The sequence below is a fragment of the Suricata suricatta genome, chromosome 1 (genome assembly GCF_006229205.1).
Source record: "Suricata suricatta isolate VVHF042 chromosome 1, meerkat_22Aug2017_6uvM2_HiC, whole genome shotgun sequence".
Lineage (NCBI taxonomy): Eukaryota > Metazoa > Chordata > Mammalia > Carnivora > Herpestidae > Suricata > Suricata suricatta.
The window spans coordinates 57,071,848-57,090,733 of NC_043700.1; the positions used below are offsets into that span (position 1 = coordinate 57,071,848).

At 37.0% G+C, this 18,886-nt stretch overlaps 1 protein-coding gene across 1 annotated transcript in view; it reads right to left on the minus strand.

Annotated features, from left to right (window-relative positions):
• The window catches only part of ANXA10 (annexin A10), a 59,318-nt gene extending 42,423 nt beyond the window's left edge, over positions 1 to 16,895 (minus strand). The window contains exons 1-3 of the mRNA XM_029950601.1: positions 16,824 to 16,895; positions 14,645 to 14,726; positions 4,850 to 4,944 (exon numbers count right to left, since the gene is read on the minus strand). Of these exons, the coding sequence (XP_029806461.1) occupies positions 4,850 to 4,944; positions 14,645 to 14,726; positions 16,824 to 16,895 (249 nt within the window). The remainder of the gene's footprint in view (positions 1 to 4,849; positions 4,945 to 14,644; positions 14,727 to 16,823) is intronic.
• Positions 16,896 to 18,886: the final 1,991 nt, after the last annotated feature.

Genomic DNA, 18,886 nt, shown 5'->3' on the forward strand with positions numbered 1-18,886 from the left:
AATTTTCTTCCTCCTTCTTACTTCCCGCCCTCCTCCCCTCCTTTCCTCTCTTCTTCCCTCCCTTCCTGACAGAGATTGTACGCTACTTTCAAGAGAAATAATTGTTCAGGCTGTAACAAGCGTATACAGAGGTTTTTCTAAACTTAACAAAATTTTTACTGATTCTATAGAAAATCTTCTTGAAATTATAAATTATGTTCCTGGTAGTTAAGTTTCACCAAAAGGAGTATATTTAACTCATATATTTGAAAGATAAAGTAGTTGTACTATTTCAAATTACTTAAGTCATACTTATAAAATTGGTCTGTGATAAATTATGTAATGAATTTAATAGCCTTATGAGGCTAAAACTACATCTACCCCTTATTCTAAAGTAAAAGCAAGGATAGAGGAAAAGATACCATACCTATTACTGATACTAGAGACATGATAATTCTACCTCTGAAGTAGCTAAGGTAATTTTCTAGCTGGCTACTTCCTAGGTATGTTGATAGTTCAAGATCAATATTTTTAACCATGAAGCTGAGCTAATAGGGAAAAAAAGTGTTATGAGAACAAGATGGGTCTGAAGAGTGAACTTGAACTCTTCATACATTCATGTCTCTGCATTGAGTATCTGCTCAGACTGCCCTAGTGGCTGCCTTCCTGATATATCCTCACATGGCCTTTCCCCCGTGCCTGCATTCCTGGTATCTCTTCCTCTTCTTATATGAACACCAGTCCTGTAGGATTAGGTCCCCACCCTGATCACCTCATTAACCTCATTTAACCTTAATCATCTCTGGGGCTGGGGCTTCAACATTAAAATTTCGAGGGGATGCACTTGAGTCTGTAACACCAGCCATGTCCCTGCTACTGTAGTGGATAAAGCAAAGGTGCCTCTCTTTGTGGGGTCTGTGCTAGGGAGAGGTGGTGAACTATAAATAGTAACTGTAATATGTAAATAAATTATGTAGCATGTTAGGCAGTGAAACTCATAGAAAAAAGCAACGAGCAAGTAAAAGGGATCTGGAATGCTGGCATAGGCTTTGGGGTAGAGACTGTTTTGCTTTTTTTGAATTTTTAAAAAAAATATTTATTTACTTTTGGGAGAGAGCACGCGCATGCGCATGAGCCCGAGCGCATGAACTGGGGAGGGGCAGAGAGAGAAGCGGAGACCCAGAGTCTGAAGCAGGCTCCAGGCTCTGAGCTGTCAGCACAGAAAAGCAGTGCAGGAGCTCAAACTCACAAGCTGCAAGATCTGAGCCAAGTCAGCCCCGTAACCAACTGAGCTCCCCAGGTGCCCCAGGGTAGGTGACAGTTTTAAACAGGGTAATCAGATTAGGCCCTTTTGAATAGCAGACATTGAGCAAAGCGTTGAAGAATAGGCCGTTAGCAATATAGATATCCTCTTATTAAATCTGGTATTTATTCGGTTGAGAACAACAGGCACTTACTGAGACATTTTGAAAGACACGATTCAGAGTCAGGTAAGCTTGGTTTAAGTTCTAACTGTGTGAATCAGGGCAAGTTAGCATCCACACTAAATTCCATAACCAACGCCACAATTTTAAGGAATTCCAGATGCCATGACTTTTCTGAGCTGATCATTCCTGTTTCAGATGAAAACTGAAACTGAGAGCGAAAATCTGTTGTAAGATGGCTGACAGGACTAATAACAAAACACCTGCTTCTGACTAATGAAGAATGCGGAAGTAACAGACTATCAATGTTCCCTTTGCTAATGCTCTGGGCTCAGACCTCTGGAGAATGATCTCCTCTGAGCCCACCAGTGTAAAATAAACCTCCTCCCTTCCAAGATCTCCGAGTGCCACTTGGTTCTTCCACGGTGATCCAGACCAGATTCCGTAACAAAAGAACAAATTACTTCAGTTGAATTGGAACCCTATTCAGGGATCATTGCTAATTGCTAAACTTATCAGGTATGTATAGTTTGTTTTTCTGCTCAGCACCAGAAGTTTTTCATTGCTCCCTTAGCCTCACTGCACTGGTTATCACATAGTACTTGCTTTGGTATGGAAGACCAGGAATGACCTCATGAATTATATTGATAAATATGTCAATCAGAGGCATTCCAAAGGCTTTTCATTTGACTGTAGGGATTATTGCGGTTTGGGTGAAGAAAAGTTGATGAAATTTAGCTGCTCTTCACTAATGTAAAATATCAAGAATTTATGGGGCATGCCTAGAATTGCACTTTGCTCAGCAACTGGGAAAATAATTCTATCAAATCTTGATTATCCATATTAATAAAAAATAAAAATATCAAAGACTAACATACAGGAAATCTATAAACTGTCACCACAGAAAAGGAAAGGTAGCAAAAGATATGCGTTGGCCAAATGGAAGAAGTAATTCTGAAAGGGAGCTACAGAGGGGATCAGGAAGCTGAAGATCAGGCCAGTTGACCTGGGAGCAGCTAGAGCAGGGAGCGAGGGAAAAGAGAAATTTAGGCAATTTATGAATATTCAGTAAGTATAAAGTGGATAATACAGGGATGTCACCTCTTTTTTAAACAAAGTGTAAATAGGGAGAATATAATTCTTTAGATGCCCTTATTCTATAGAAGAAATACATCTTATTAGACCTCAGGCTGAGCTCTGGAGAGATCGTAGTAAATAACCTAGTTCCTAATTTTCTAGAGGATTACAGTCTAGTCATCAAGAGATGACAGAAAGCCTACATGATCCAGTGTGGCAAGGCCATGGTAACATCGCACAGAGAACTCTGGGACCCTAGCAGGAAGCACCTAGCCCCAGGGCAGAGGCTGACTGAGGTGGGGAAGATTTATAGAACAGCCAAAACTATGCCTTCACATTGTCATTCAACAGAAATAATTAAGCAATCTCTGCAAGTTAGATAGACATTTGTGCTAGGCTTTCGGGATGGGTGAAATGCATTCCAACTTTTGAGGATTTAGACTCTGGTAAAGGGAAACACACATAGACAAGTTCGCTAATTATCATCGGGTACCGAGGGGGAGGTTCTATGAAGAATGAAATAGCAGCACAAGTCTGTTCCACAGTATTTGGGGTTAGTGGTGTGAGGAAGTGCCCAGTGTCTGGGAAGATGAGCAGGTGTGCAGCTTGGGGAGGGGGAGTCAAGCCACTGAGGTGGATGAAACACCCTGAACAAAGGTGAGGGAGCAGGCACAGTTAAACTGTAGAAGTACAAACCGATCAGTTTGACTGCAGTTGATGGTGCGTGAAGAAGGGGGAGAGGGCTTAAGATGGAGAACAGAAACAAAGTAAGCAAGGCTTTGTATGCCCGGGGAAGGAATTGGTTTATTCCACGGACCTGTGGATATTTGTGAGGGAGGCCAAAGCAGGAAAGCAGAAATCTGGAGTTGGAATCATTCTGGGCTCAGTGTAGAGGATAGATGGGAGAGGAAGGCATGAGGGAAGCAGGTACCGTTAGGAGTTTCACAGTAGTCTGGGCACCAAATGAATCAAGACTGTGTTAGTGAGGGAAAGAGAGAGAAATATGAGAGGGAAATTAATTTTCAAGACATAACTGATTGTGTGGCAAAGGTCTTTTGGAGGAAAGGGGCCAGCATGACGCCTTTTCATCCATTGGTGCAATTGTGTGATTAGCCAAGCTTTTCCGCGCGGTAGGGATTGTTCAGCAGAAGGTAGGTAGGGTTTAACAAGCTTTATGACCTTTGAAAGTATAAATTGTTTAATGGATTTTACATTCCTTGAGTGGAATTTCTTAATTGTTTTAGTCTCTTAGTATAATTTGGTAGAATGTGATGAAGTAATGCCTCCAGCCTAAATTAACCTGATGTATAAAATGTATGTAAGTTAAAAACAATACTGAAAAATGACCACTCTTCTAGCAGTATGTATGTTAAAACAGTATTATGTTAGTAATGCTACAACTTTTAGGGTTTTTACATTCTCTTTCAAAAGAAAAGGAGCACTGGTGTTCTGGCAACATAAGCTAAGGGAGCAAGTTTTACCTGGGGAAAAACATAAATGGTTTCCTTTCATGGCTTAATTCAACTAACTTAACTAGTCGTGGTAGCTTCTTCAATTATTAATTTATTCTATGAGTGAGGACTATCCTTTATTCCTGTATTATAGCTATTCAAAGACTGAGGTTTAGAGATGGAGTGAATTTATAAGAGCTAATTCTACTGAGAAAGTTTTATGATAGTGTTTCATCAATAGTGCTCAGTTGACAAAGTAATTGCTATTTCAGGCCCTTTTGGCCTGAAGAGTTTTTGTTCTGAATCTGTGGTTTAAATGCATAACAAAGGAAAGGAATCTTTAATGGTACTTGCTTTGAAATTAGAATGTGATTACTTTAAAGCACTATGGATAGTTTTATTGCCTTAAACTATTTTTAACTGCCGTTCTTTTTTAATGGTCTCTATAACTGCATGCTGTGAGAAGAAAAGCTAGTACAGAATTCACTTTGGTTGAGAGGTAGGTGAAGACCTGTGGGGAATTGCAGGAAAGATCTTATTTTTTTGACCTAGTGATCATTAGCCCTTTCCATGCCTTCCCTAAAGCTTGACACAGGGGTGTTTCCAGTGCAACATTTTTAGCCTAATTGGGCCAACCAGCAGCATAAGGCTACCAGAACTTTCATTTTATGAAGCTGAGTGATTTTTGGGAAAGGACTGATGGAGTGACTATGAGTGTGAACATGCCTCACACATGGCTATGTCTTTCTTACATTCCTTGAAACACGTTAGAGGCATAGGAACTGTTTCTGACATACAGTGGAGTCTGAGATCTTTGCAATCTGTGAGACCGAAAGGAATAATGGTATCCGTTTTCTGAGAGCGTTGTCATTTCCCAGGAGTTTGCCCTCGAAATAGGTCAAGATGAAGAGACCCTACCCGGCCGTACATGCTCTGGAATGCCTCTGTAATCATCAGCCTTTGTGCATTACAGCGTTGAGTTAGAATGTCGATCAGCATGTCTTTGTCACAGCCTGGAAAAGAATAATATTTGAAGATTAGTAAAGTTCCTACTCTGTAGTTTGGAAGAACCCATTATCTAAGGATCAAAAACCATTGTGCGAGCATTATCCCTGATGGTACTTGAAAGCAGTGAGCAATTTTAACTAGAATTGGAAATCACAGAGCAACACTTGATGAGGGGCTTGGTTCTTCCTAGCTCTCAATTTGGTGCTATTACGACAGATTTCCTTTAAAAGGATCCAATTAAAAAATACAGAGGAATAAAAAATAGTGTTTCTTTAGCCACCTTTCCTAACCCACCAAAAAAGGCTTCTTGACTTTAGGCTGATTAGTATTTAAAGGAGTACAACATCTTTCTCATTTTACAGTTAGAGAGATATAATTCACGATGGACATACATTAAGACAAAAATAACAGCTAGATTTCAAGACCTCCAGGAGAAAGAAGAGTTAGTGAAGAAGGAAGTTATGAAAAGTACAAGGGACGTGTGCCCTTGTGAGGGACCGCGTGAATCTCTCATGGTTTCCGTGGAATATGGTCTCTCTGCCTCACAACTGAGGCTGTTTCTGGGCTGTATGAGGCCCAGATATACTGATATATTTATATATTATTATACTGTTTATACTGATTATTGTTATATTATACTGATAGAACTTCTGAATGCATTATACTGATATAACTCCTGAATGCATAACCAGTTTAGATAAATTTAGCTCTAATTATAGTCATAGCAGAACATAGCCTAACTTTTGTGTCAGCTTGACTAAAATTGAGACCGGTTTCTTTCTGACTATAAGCCCTTGATCTCTCCCTTTTCTGAGAACATTTACTTTGGAAACTTTAGAATGGTAATTTCTTTTTCCTTTGAGATATAAATCTTCTGTCAAATCATTTGCCAGTTTATAGTACAGAAATGTCTTTTTTAAAAACTTGGGAGCCATCCCTCTGAAATACAATCATCAGGAAAGAGAAGAATCCCTATCTCCCAGTCTCCAGGAGGGCACGAACCTAACTTTCTTAAGTACTAATTAGCAAACACAGATGGCCCAATTACATTGACAAACACCCCCAACTCCCAGAGTTCTCCAGTAATTTTCAACTAGTTCACTGCCCTCCCACCACCACGCTTAAAAACTCTTGCCATTTGTTTCAGTGGAACTGAGTTCGGTCCCTCTTTTCTGTTGGCAAAGTCTTGATTTCAGTTGCAATAGTCTTGAATAAATTCTTCCTTGCCTATTTAATTCTGTATGGTGCAACTTTTCTTTGAACAAAAGGAGATATTTAAAGGAGATGAGGAAAAAATTAACTGAAAGGCTAGGATGTTAAGCAGATCATCCTTTTGGAAATTAAAGCCATCCTGAATGCCCTTAGGTTCTTAGGAAAGCTGAGTCAGGTGCTGAAATATCCAGGGAATGGGGCTAGTGACTAGGATTTACATAGAAAACTATGCCCAGTGAAACAAAAGGAAGAGGAAGAGGTTTGATGCCGGTAAGAGAAATGATCTGCAGGTGTAAAGTGGAAGGAGAGAGGCATAGAATCAGCTCCCAAAACTGAAATTTATGGTGTGTGAGAGGCATTGAGCATCATATTCTCCTGGGGCTAGCTGGACTCAAAGGTTGTTAAGTAGTTCAGTAGGAATCTGTTAACTGCCTGATGGGAATTGCAAAGTGAACACATTTTTAATAATAAATAGAAGATTTTTCAGTTGTATCCATTCTCATTTTTACTATCATTACATTTGTATAATTATTATAGTTTTCTAGTTTTTGTTGCTGTTCTGTTGAGATTATTTACAATTAATCTCTGACTGAATCTTCATTTTTCAAAGTGCTCATAGCAATTCTAGCTCATTTATTTTTCCAGGATATTTCAGATTAATTTTTTTTGGACCTCAAAAATTTGTAAACATTTTTAATTAAAATAATTTAGGAACTAATTTCAAAAGTTGTCTTTTTGTCACTATACTTGCTAAGTTATTTCAGTGTTTCTCTTTTCTAAAAGAGTTAGCCAAGGTTTGTAGAGTTTTTGCAAATGACAGGAAACTATTTTGTTAAAAATATTCATATTTGTGGGGAGCTGGTGGCTCAGTTGGCTAAGTGTCTGGCTTCGGCTCAGGTCATGATCTTGCAGTTCACGAGTTAGAGCCCTGAGTCAGGCTCTGTGCTGACAGCTCAGAGTCTGGACCCCGGTTCTGATTTTGTGTCTCCCTCTCTCTCTCCCCCTTCCCTGCTTGCACTCTCTCTCTCTCTCTCAAAAATAAATAAACGTTAAAAAATTTTTTTAAATCATATTTGCATGTCTGTTGACATTTAAAGTTACGTTCTTTGTATTTTGTTTCTTTACACATAATTGCTTAATTAAGTAAATGATATTGAATTTTGTAAACATGGTGTTACCTTGTATTCATAAAAATTATTGAACTCTCATAGTTATTAGTAATTTTTAGTTGATTAGCTTAGATTTTGAGATATAAATAATATACTGTGTACATAATCAGAATTTTGATTTTTACTTTATAATCAAGTTTTTCTTTCTTATCTTATTACATTATGACAAGAATTTCTAGATAATTCTTATTTTCTGGTTTCACAGAAAAGCCTGGCATAATCAACCATAACAGTTTTATAAGCTTTTATGGTATACAATTGATTCTTTTTATTTGTAGTAGTTTTCTACAAAGGTGTCATGATCACTGAATTGATAGATGCTGAAGTATTTCTCTGGGGAAATATACAGTTAGATTTCTACAACCTCTGGTCACAACATTTTTGTCAACAGAAATGCCATTTACATTATATATGTTTGTAAGTCGGTGTCCTGGTAAAACATGCCTGTCTCGTCAGCATTGAAGCCTTCATTTCCTCAGTGTTTTTCCTGTATAAAATTTAGAAGATATTTTTAAAGAGTATCTTTTTAAAACATTTTAAAAAATATTTATTTATTTTTGAAAGAGAGAGAGAAAGAGAAGAGCAAGAGCGGGCAGGGAACAGAGAGAGAGGGAGACACAGAATCCAAAACAGGCTCCAAAGCTGTGCTGATAGCTCAGAGCCTACCACAGGGCTTGAACTCACGAACTGTGAGATCGTGACCTGAGCTGAAGTCAAATGCTTAGCAAAATGAGCCATGCAGTTGCCCCATTCCCAAAGAATATCTACGGAATTTGTTCAGCTGAAACCTTAACAGTTTTTATGCTGTGTCACCTTTTGAAACATGCAAGCCATCTAGCACTGTCAAAAGAAAGTTGATTGCTACACTTTTTATATTATTATCAGTTGTCATCTCATGAACTCACAAATTTAGCTGCTTTTGCATAGCTTCATAACATAGAATAGATGTGTCTTTAGCATTTTTCTTGACAGCTTCAAGTATCGATTAGTGAACTTTATCTTTTTCTCTGGATGTGCTATATTAGTGATTTATTAGCATTGATCTCATGGCCAACAGCATTAGAACTCATGTTTGAATGAAGTTTATTTGATGCACATAGTTTCTCGCTAATATTTCTTCTTGTGCTTGGGAACACTCAATACTTCTCTCCAACATTTGTGGGGGGCATTTTAAAGAACACAGTCACCAACCAAAAGCATAAAGATGCCAAAAATGTAGCACTAAATAGACTACAAAAAGAATAATTGTTAACAGGATGAGAGCTGAGACAAGAAGACAGAGCACCATCTTGTCTAATCTCAGCTGGTGTGCTGGTGACTCAAAGTTTTCACATCTCTGCACGTGTCTATTAATGACCATGAAAGCACTACAAATATTGATTTTGTGTTATAAATAATTTTTAGCCAGTAGGCAAATGGGCAAATGTGGACTCTATGAATAATAAATGTTGGCTATATGGTCAAAGAGGCAAAAGTGGCCTACCAGGCAAGAATATAACTATTACTAAAATTTCAAATTATATCTAAATAGCACTGAGTGGCCTACACAGATAGATTATAAGTAATGGGATAGAGGAAGATCTACTATGCTAATGTAATGAAAAAAACCTGGAGTAACTATATTTTTAACACAAAACACTTCAGAAGAAGAAAAGTTATTAGGGATAAAAAGGGCCATTACATAACAAAGGGGCCAATTCTCCAAGATGGTATTATAAATCTTAATATGTGTGAGTCCAAATAAAAAGCATCAAAATACACAATGCAAAAACTGATAGAACTGCTAGGAGAAACAGATGAATCCACCATTTTATCTGGAGTTTAACACTTCTTTACAATAAATGGACAGATTCAGCAGGCAGAAAATTCGTTAGAACATGGTTGAAATCAACAACATCATCAATCAACACGACATCATTGATGTCTATAGAATACATCATCCAACTGCATCCAAGGAAAACCACAGATTGTTGATTCTTCTGTAGCTCATATGTAACACTAAGACTACATAAAATACACCTTAACTGGTTTAAAATAATAGAAGTGATACAACATATGCTCTCAGACCACAGTGGAACTAAACTAGAAGACAAAAAGATAACTGGACAGCCCTGAAATTCCTAAAGATTGAACAACACACTTGTAAATAACACATAAGTCAAAGAAGACTCAAGAAAATTGAAAAAATTAAAACCAAATGAAAATGAAAATATAAGCTATTAAAATTTATGGGATGTAGCAAATGAAATGCTTAAGAAACATTTGTAGCATTGAATAAATATGTGGGAAATGAAGAAAGTTCTAGAATCTCTAACCTAAACTTCCACTTTAAAAAATTAGAAAAAAAGAACAAATTAAATCTAAAGTAAGTAGAAGCAAAGAAATAATGAATATTAGAGTAGAAATCAATTCAACTGAAAACAGGGAATTAAAAGCATTTAACCTGAAAGCCCATTCTTTGAAAAAAACTCAGTAAATTTGATAAGCCACTAGCCAGGTTAACTAAGAAAAAAAAGAAGATATAATTACTAATATCAGAAATGAAAGAGGATATACTCTTTCATTTACAAATACTATGGATAGAAAAAGGATAATAAAAGAATGCTAAGAACAACTCCGTGTCTGCAAATTTGATACTGTAGATGAAATGGACAATTTCTTCAAATACATAGTCTACCCAAACTTACACAAAGAAAAATAGACAATATGAATAGGCCTATACCTTTTAAAGACATTAAATAGATATTAAATAACTTGGCAAAACAGAAAGTACCTGGCCTTGATGGGTTCGCTGGTGAACTCTACCAAACTTTTTAAAAAATTTTATTTTGGGGCCAGAGGATGAGTAGAGGAGAGGGACAGAAGGTGAGAGAAAGAGTGAGAGAGAGGGAAAAAGAGAGAAAATCTTAAGCAGGCTCTATGTTCAGCATGGAACCCAAGGTGGGACTTGATCCCATGACTTTGGGATCATGACCTCAGCTGAAATTAAGAGTTGTATGCTCCACCAACTGAGCTACCCAGGTGTCCCTCTACCAAACTTTTAAAGAATAAAGTTATATGATTTTTTTTACAATATCTTGCAGAAGACAGTGGTAGAGGGAATATTTCCTAAATCATTCTATGAGGTCAGCATTACTCTAATACCAAAACTAGAGAAAGTATTACAAGAAAGGAAAACTACAGACCAGTATCTGTCATGGATGCAGTTGTAAAATTTCCTTTAAAAAACTGGCAAATTGAATTCAACACTGTAAAAAAGAATTGTGTATTATCACCAAGTGGTGTTTATTTCAGGCATTGAAGTCTTATCTCAACATTTGAAAATCAATTAGTATAATAGAATAAAGAAAAAAAAAACTGTTGGGAGTATCAACAGATGAAGAAAAAAAGCATTTGACAAAATTCAACACCTATTCAAGATGAAAACCCTGAGCAAAACCTATAGGGAACATTATACTTAATGGGGATGAAGATCGAACAAGGCAAATAGCACTGTTTCAAAAAGATTAATTTTGACTTGAATGCAGCTTTGTCAAAAATCAGGCGTGTAGTTTAAAAATAGTTCAGATTGTCCAGCATCTCACAGGGATGATTTGGAAATTATATATATTAACTGAGACAAAATAAACACACTTGTTCTAAGACTACATGCATAAGGAAGGTAGGTTCTAATCATAAGGAACTGGATACTGGACTATACCATTAAGGACTGTTAACTGACTGTTATTTCTTTTTAGTGTGATTGGTGAATTTTTATACAACTTAAGGCAATTAAAAAATTTTAATGTTTATTTTTGAAAGAGAGAGCAAGAGAGAGAGGGAGAGCACATGTGCACACATACACGCATGAGTGGGGAAGAGGCACAGAGAGAGAGAGAGAGAGAGAGAGAGAGAGAGTGAGAATCAGAAGCAGGTTCCAGGCTCTGAGCTGTCAGCACAAAGCCTCATGTGGGGCTTGAACCCATGAACCATGAGATCATGATCTGAGCAGAAATTGGATGCTTAACTGACTGAGCCACCTCAGTGCTCCACAACCTAAGACAGATTTTGTTAACTGCTCATTTCATTTGCTTTAAATTATTTTATTTTATTTTATTTTATTTGCATTCTTGTTTTTCTAAATAAAACACAGCAGCCAGGTCAAAAATCATTAAGTGAGACTACATTAAACTCAAAAGCTTCTGAAGAACAAAAGAAACAATTAACAGAATGAAAAATCAAACTATAGAAAGGAAGGAAATACTTGAAAATCATATTCTTGATGAGGGATTATTATCTAAAATACAGAATCTCATACAACTCAATAGCAAAAAACAAATAATCCTATTAAAAATGGGCAAAGAACCTGAATAGACATTTTTTCCAAAGAAGACATACAGATGGCCCATAAGTACATGAAAAGGTGCTCAACATCACTAATCATCAGGTAAATGCAAATCAAAACTATGATGAAATATCATCTCATGCTACTTAGAATGACTATTATCAGAAAGATAAGAAATGTGGAGAAAAGGGAATTTCCACGAGTAGGCATGTAAATTGGTATAGTGACAATGGAAAACAGTATGGAGGTTCCTCAAAAAATTAAATACAGAACTTCCATATGACATAGCAATCCTCCTTTTAGGTGTTAATCTGAAGGAAATGAAGTTTCTAGTAGAGATACCTGACACCCCCATTCACTGTAATATTTTCACAATAGCCAAAGCATGAAAGCCACTTAAGTGTCCATGAACAGATAAATGGATAAAGAAAATGTGATTGTCAATCTCTCTCTCTCTCTCTCTCTCTCTCTCTCTCTCTCTCTCTCTCACACACACACACACACACACACACACACACACACACACAGTGGAATATTATTCAGCCATCAAAAGAAGAAAATCCTGCTATTTCAGAAAACCTGGATAAATCCCGAGGGTATTATGCTAAGTGAATGAGTCAGAAAGATGAATGCTGTGTGATATCACTTATGAGCAAAATTTAAAAGAGCGGAACTCATAGAAACAGCCAGGGGCTGAGGGATGGGGAAATGAGTTGCTGGTCGAGCTTTCAATTACAAGAGGAATAAGTTTGGGGGATCTAATATGCAGCATGGTGACTATAGGGAACTATACTGGGTTGTATATTTGAAAGTTGCTAAGGGAGTTAGTCTTAGATGTTCTCACCACCACCACCACCACCACCACCACAACAACAACAACTGATCATATGCTAAGTAAAGAGAGGTTACTAACATTATTGTGTTAATCATTTCACAATATATATACCAGTCAAGTCATCATACTGCCCACGTACACTTACATAGTGTTAGATATCCATTATATCTCAGTTACACTGGGGAGAAAACCCCACAGTAGCCAAGGAAAACATTAACAATGATCTTTTTAAGTTACACTTTGGCAGGGTCATCAGGATGGATAGACTTGTAAAGAATTTTGAGCTGTCTTCTTGCTCTCGCGTGCTAGAGTGGACAGCAGGCAATCAAAACCAAACCCTCTTGAAATTCTTCAGTCTAAAACACTGACAAGCAAAAAATTACAACGGTCAAAATGAATCCATATTCTTACCCCACAGTTGCTATGGCAGGAGAATTGAAATTGGAGCAAAGAAAATTTTTTTCAGTGAATAGATTAATCTATAGTTTTAAAGCAAAAATTTTTCTCCTGTAGACAAAGTTAATCTGTAACTTTTTGTTAACTTGTTTCTGTATTTGTCTAGTGATGACTGATGTTTTAAAAGGCGTGAAAGCTTTGCAAACTTCTAAAGTCAACTTTAGAGAACATATTTGAAGTCCTTTATTGTTTTCCTGTGAGATTCTGCTAGTGAATAAAACACAAAAATGAGCATGCATGCATGTTTTCGCGTGCATGTACACACGCACACACACACACACACATGCGCACAGCATAGTTCTCTTAAAGGCGACTTTATCTTTAAAGTTAAGAGCTTACTTTCTTCTGATAGTCTTTGCATGTTCTGTGCAGATATTTCAAAATTTGTCTTCATGCTCACCAGAAATCTTAAACAGGTTTTAGTTAAGGAAAATATATGGATGCTTAACAGCTCCATTTCATTTTTTACAAATTAAATCTTTTTTTTTTAAAGAACTCAAGAGTTTTCCTCCCTTATCTCTATATTTCTTTTCTAAACTGTAGTTACAATTCATTGAATATCCAGTTAAGAACCTGCATGCCAGACGCCATGCTCTGGGAACTCTCTGAAGTCAGCAGTGACGCAAAAGGACAAGCACAATGAACATGAGATCGGGGCTCCATCACGTAGGCACCTGACTTTGGCTCAGGTCATGATCTCACAGTCAGTGGCTGACAGCTCAGAGCCTGGATCCTGGTTTGGATTCTGTGTCTTCCTCTCTCTCTGCCCCTCCCCTGCTCTCTCTCTCTCTCTGTCTCTCTCTGTCTCTCTCTCTCAAATGATAAATAAACATTAAAAATTTTTTAAAAAAGAAAAAAAGAAAATGAGATCAGTGACATAGGAGTGCAGAAGAGGGTGTCCCAGAAGTCAGCATGGCTGGTTGGGTTTGGAGTGTCCAAAGAACAATTCAAAGAGGAAGAATTACTTGAAGAGAATCTTGAAAAGAATTTGGATGCAGAATAACAGGAGAAGAAAATAGCAGTCCATGTAGGGGATTATTGGTCTAGTGTATAGAGATGCGGAAAAGCAGATCCAATTTGGGGAACAGCAGAAAGTTTGATTTCGCTGGAAGTGGTAATAGCAAAACAAATAAACAGAACAGGCTAGAAAACAAATAAAGGTAAAGAAGGATGTGTTTTGCTAGATTAAGATTTTTTGGTTTGGGGTTTCATTTCAGAGTTAGTGGTAAGACATTTAAGGATTTAAGACAAAAACATGTGAAGATCAGATTTGCAATTGAGAGCAAATCGGTTTCCCATGATTGTCCTTTTCTATTATTTTTCTTCTTATTCTTATTGCCAGCTTTTTGTTTTAATCTGTACTTGCCTTCCTTTAGACATCAGCTATTTACACCCATATTATAATCTTTTTAAAATGTTTTTATTTATTTTTGAGAGAGAGAGAGAGAGAGAGAGAGAGACAGTATATGAGCAGGGGAGTGTCCGAGAGAGAGGGAGACACAGAATCTGAAACAGGCTCCAGCTCTGAGCTAGCTGTCAGCACAGAGCCCGACATGAGGCTTGAACCCACAAACCATGAGATCATGACCTGAGCCGAAGCTGGACGCTTAACCTACTGAGCCACCCAGGCGCCCCACCCATATTATAATCTTAAAGCAAGGTAAAGTCAAAAAATTGCAATAAGAGATGATGGAAATGATCTGGCTTACCAAATCCTTGGAGTGCTCCCCCTAGCATTTGCGCGTCCATTATGGGGTTGAAATTGGGAGCTGGGAAGATGGTTCCTTGCACCTGGTGGGAAGAGTGAATGAGAGAGATTGCAGTGTTTTATAAGAAAGATTTCAACAGTTCTTTTTGCAGATAAATGAAACAAAAATATATTCCATATATTTAAACTACTCTAAGACAGACACATAAATCTATTAAACAGATGTGTTAATTGTATGTTAGTTACATGGAGGAAATTTGGTGTTTTTTTTTAATACACTGCCCTTATTATATTGACATCTATTATTCATCTAGGAAATTGAGATACCAGAACCAACAATAGAAAATGTGAGAGCCAAATAAATATAAATATTTGTAATAAATAATAAAGACTTTCTTAGGAATTGCTGGCTATTTAAGAGAAACTGAAGACAGAACTCTGTTGGGAGGGGATTCCTGACATTCATATGAAATAGGAGTGGCAATTGCCACCCTGACTTTTTCATACACCAGGGACCTTAAAATCATATTACAGAAAATAGAAATATTTGAATTTGGATTATGGGATTCATAAAGATCTAGGTGATATAGATAGGGTAGAGATCCCTTAGCTGAAGCGTGCAGCTGCAGAGGAAAACATAAAAAGCTGACTGACATTCCATTTGAATTCTCTGTCTTGCTAATAATAAAATAGCAGAACATTTATATTAGGTTTTGAATCTACAACGGTCTATTATTTCAGACAGAGCCAGCCAGGACTAGGCACTGTAACATCATGCTCAGTACAAGAGAATTGTCGATTAAAATGTATTAAGAATGGGAACTCCCTGTTTGTTATCAGGGCGGCCAGAAACCCTGGGGGGCACAGCCTTCCCACAGCAACTGGGTCTACTAGGTCTTGTGAACTCAAGCTTTCACCAAGTTCTTCTGCAAGAAAATATTTTAGCTGAAGATGAAGTCTTCTAGTGCCCATTTTCTAACAGTAGAAAATTGATTAATGAGAAGAAGACTGCACCATCATTTCTAGTCCAAGAAATATACATATACTAATACCAAAATATTTATGAAAAGATTTTGGGGGGTTAAGAACATTGTTCTCTTGAATTAAAACTAAAATGTAAGTTCTGTTTGGATTTCATGTGACAAATATTAATGATCATGCGGCTGTCTACTTGAAGGAGACTGGAAATCCATTGTGGCATGGCCATATTTTCATAAGTACAGCCATGGTAGTACGGCATTCTTCTTAATTACGTATATGGGCAGATATGCGTAATTAAAATGAGAATAGAGCATGCATCTTACATTGCTAAAGTGCATGCAATTTGCTTCTGATATTTAAGTCTAGTGGAAATAATCCAGAGACTGAGTTCTTTTGAGCCAATCCTCAATCCTGAGACGTTATGAATGTAATCTCCTTTATCCCCTAACCTGTTCCATTGGTGCTCTATTAAAAAGATAGACCTTGATTTTCCTTTTATTTATTAAACGCAGTTTGGATAGCAGATTCTAATGTAAATTCCTAGGTTGAATTCTCCTCACCTGGAGCATTTTGTTTTTGAATGTTGTTTTCCTAGAAAAATGAAAGCTTTAAACTTTTGTGAGAATGGCCATATATTAAATGTGAAAATTGTTTTCTATTTGCCACTGCCTTTTTGTCTATGTAGTTCTTTCTCAGTCCCCCCACCCCCTTCCAACTGGGAAAATAAAGCGTTTTTTTTGAGGCATAGAAAAGAGATACTTTATTTCCCCTGTTTTAGGAATTGAAAGATTTATTTAGGCAAGTCTTGTGTGGACAATGCCATTTTTTTTCCCATGGAGACCTTAGTTTTGCTGTCTGCAATCAGCTAAAGGGCTGTTTTAAACTATAAAAGACAAAATGTATTTGAAAACAATACTGTTAAATACGTGTAAATTATCTATGCAAATTTTCACCACAAAACATCTCATTACTGGCTAGACTAGGATCTTCCAGATTTCTATTGAGTAAGTGCTATAAAATAAAAGCATATACCTTTATAGGAAAGAAAAAAAAAACCTCTAAAATTTATAGGCAAAGAAAGTTGTAATGTTTATAGTGATTTATCAATATGTAGGTAGAAGGGGGTTTTATTTTGTTGTTGTTAATCCTTGTACAGATTAATAGTGCAACATATTTCTACAATATAATGTAAGAATTACTTTTTTTCTTTTTTCTTTACAGTTCTCATATTCTTTGCCATTTAATCTCATTATTTCCTTGTCAATGGGCATTGCTAATATGTTAAAAATGTTTTGGAAAAAATTCAACATGAATAAAGGAAATTATAAATGCTGAGTAATTCACAAACCAATTTTTCTAATATGTATTTATCATTTATGACCATTTCTGTATCATAGTAGACCATTATATTTTTAAAGTTTATTTATTTTAAGGGAGAGTGCATAGTAGACCATTTTATTTATTTATTATTTATTAAAGTTTATGTACTTATTTTGAGAGAGAGAGAGTGTGCATGGTGGGGAGGGGCAGAGAGAGATGACAGAGAGAGAGGGAAGCCAAAGCAGACTCTGCACTGCCAGCACGGAGCCTGATGCATGACTCAAACCCATGAGCTGTGAGATGGTGACCTGAGCTGAAATCAAGATAGGACCTTCAACTGACTGAGCCACCAGGCGCCCCCCATTATATTTCTTTTTATGCTAATTATTATGTTTTAATTAAGCTCAAGCTCAACATTATTCCATAAAACGTACATACTTAATGTTCCTTTTACTTATTTTGTCATTGGAGTACGAATTTTGTCACTTATTTATTTTTTTATTTAGAGAGTGAGAGCGAGGGAGGGCAGAGAGGAGAGACAGAGTCTCAAGCCGTCTCCACCCTGTCAGTGCCGAGCCCGATGCAGGGCTCAGGCTCACAAATCATGAGATCATGACCTGAGCCTAAATCTAAATGAAGAGTTGGAGGCGTAACTGACTGAGACACCCAGGTGCCCCCTGATTTTGTCTTTTAATGATAGTATTTTTCCAGTTTTATTAAGATGTAATTGATCTATAATATTGCGTAAGTTTAAGTTGTATAACATAATGTATCTATATCTACATCTATATCTATAAATGTTGCAAATTGATTACCACAGTAAGGTAGATTAACACATCTATCACCGCACAGTTTCACTTTCTTTCTGATAGGATCATTTAAGAGCTACTCTTAGGAACTTTCAAGTATACAATATACTATTGTTAACTAAAATCACCATGTTGTACATTAGGCCCACAGACTTTTTCTCCTTATAGAAACTGGAAGCGGGGCGCCTGGGTGGCTCAGTCGGTTAAGCGACCTGCTTCGGCTCAGATCATGATCTCAGGGTTGGTGGGTTCGAGCCCCACGTTGGGCTCTGTGCTGACAGCTCCGAGCCTGCAGCCTGGTTCAGATTCTGTGTCTCCCTCTCTCTCGGGCCCTCCCCTGCTCACGCTCTCGCGCTCTCTCTCTCTCTCTCTCTCAAAAACAAATAAAAACATTAAAAAAAAAAAGAAACTGGAAGTTTGTGCTCTAACACTCTAACATCTCCCAATTCCACACTCCCCGTCTCTCCCCCCGCCCCCAACGCCCCCCGCCCCCAACACCCTCCCACACCACACACACACCCCTGCCAGCCTCTGGCTATCATCAGTCTTTTCGTGATTATTTTAACTGAACTGATCAGTTAGGTCTATTGAAATAGTCAATTACCGGTTTTTATTTTGTTCCCTGAATTAAATAATTATTTGAGAAAACAAGATTGATTAATGGTTTGGGGCCATAAAACTTTTTTGAATGACTATGATATTCCTATAGGTAGATGTTCATCTATTTTAAGGTAATTTGATCTTTTCTTTGGATATTTTTTCCAAAATTTGTGCTCAACTGCATTCTATACATTCCTTAAAACACAGATCTCTCTGATAAAAGGAATCTTAGCCAACCATTTCTTTTACTAACTCCCTAGAATTTACTGCATTTTTATTTAAAATCAGCACCTTCTGTTTTATTTGCTCTCTACTCTTAAAATTGGGAATTTCACTGTGTCATATATAGTACATGTTATTTTATAATATATTGCTGTACTACGAATTCATTCTTTGGCTTCATTCTTATCCTTCTAATTATATTTCATGTCCCTTGACCACAGAAGGCATATCAAATCTAAATCATGATCTTCTATGTAGTGAGACTTCTTTTTAAAATATTTTCATCTACTGGTGATATCACTTAAGTTAAA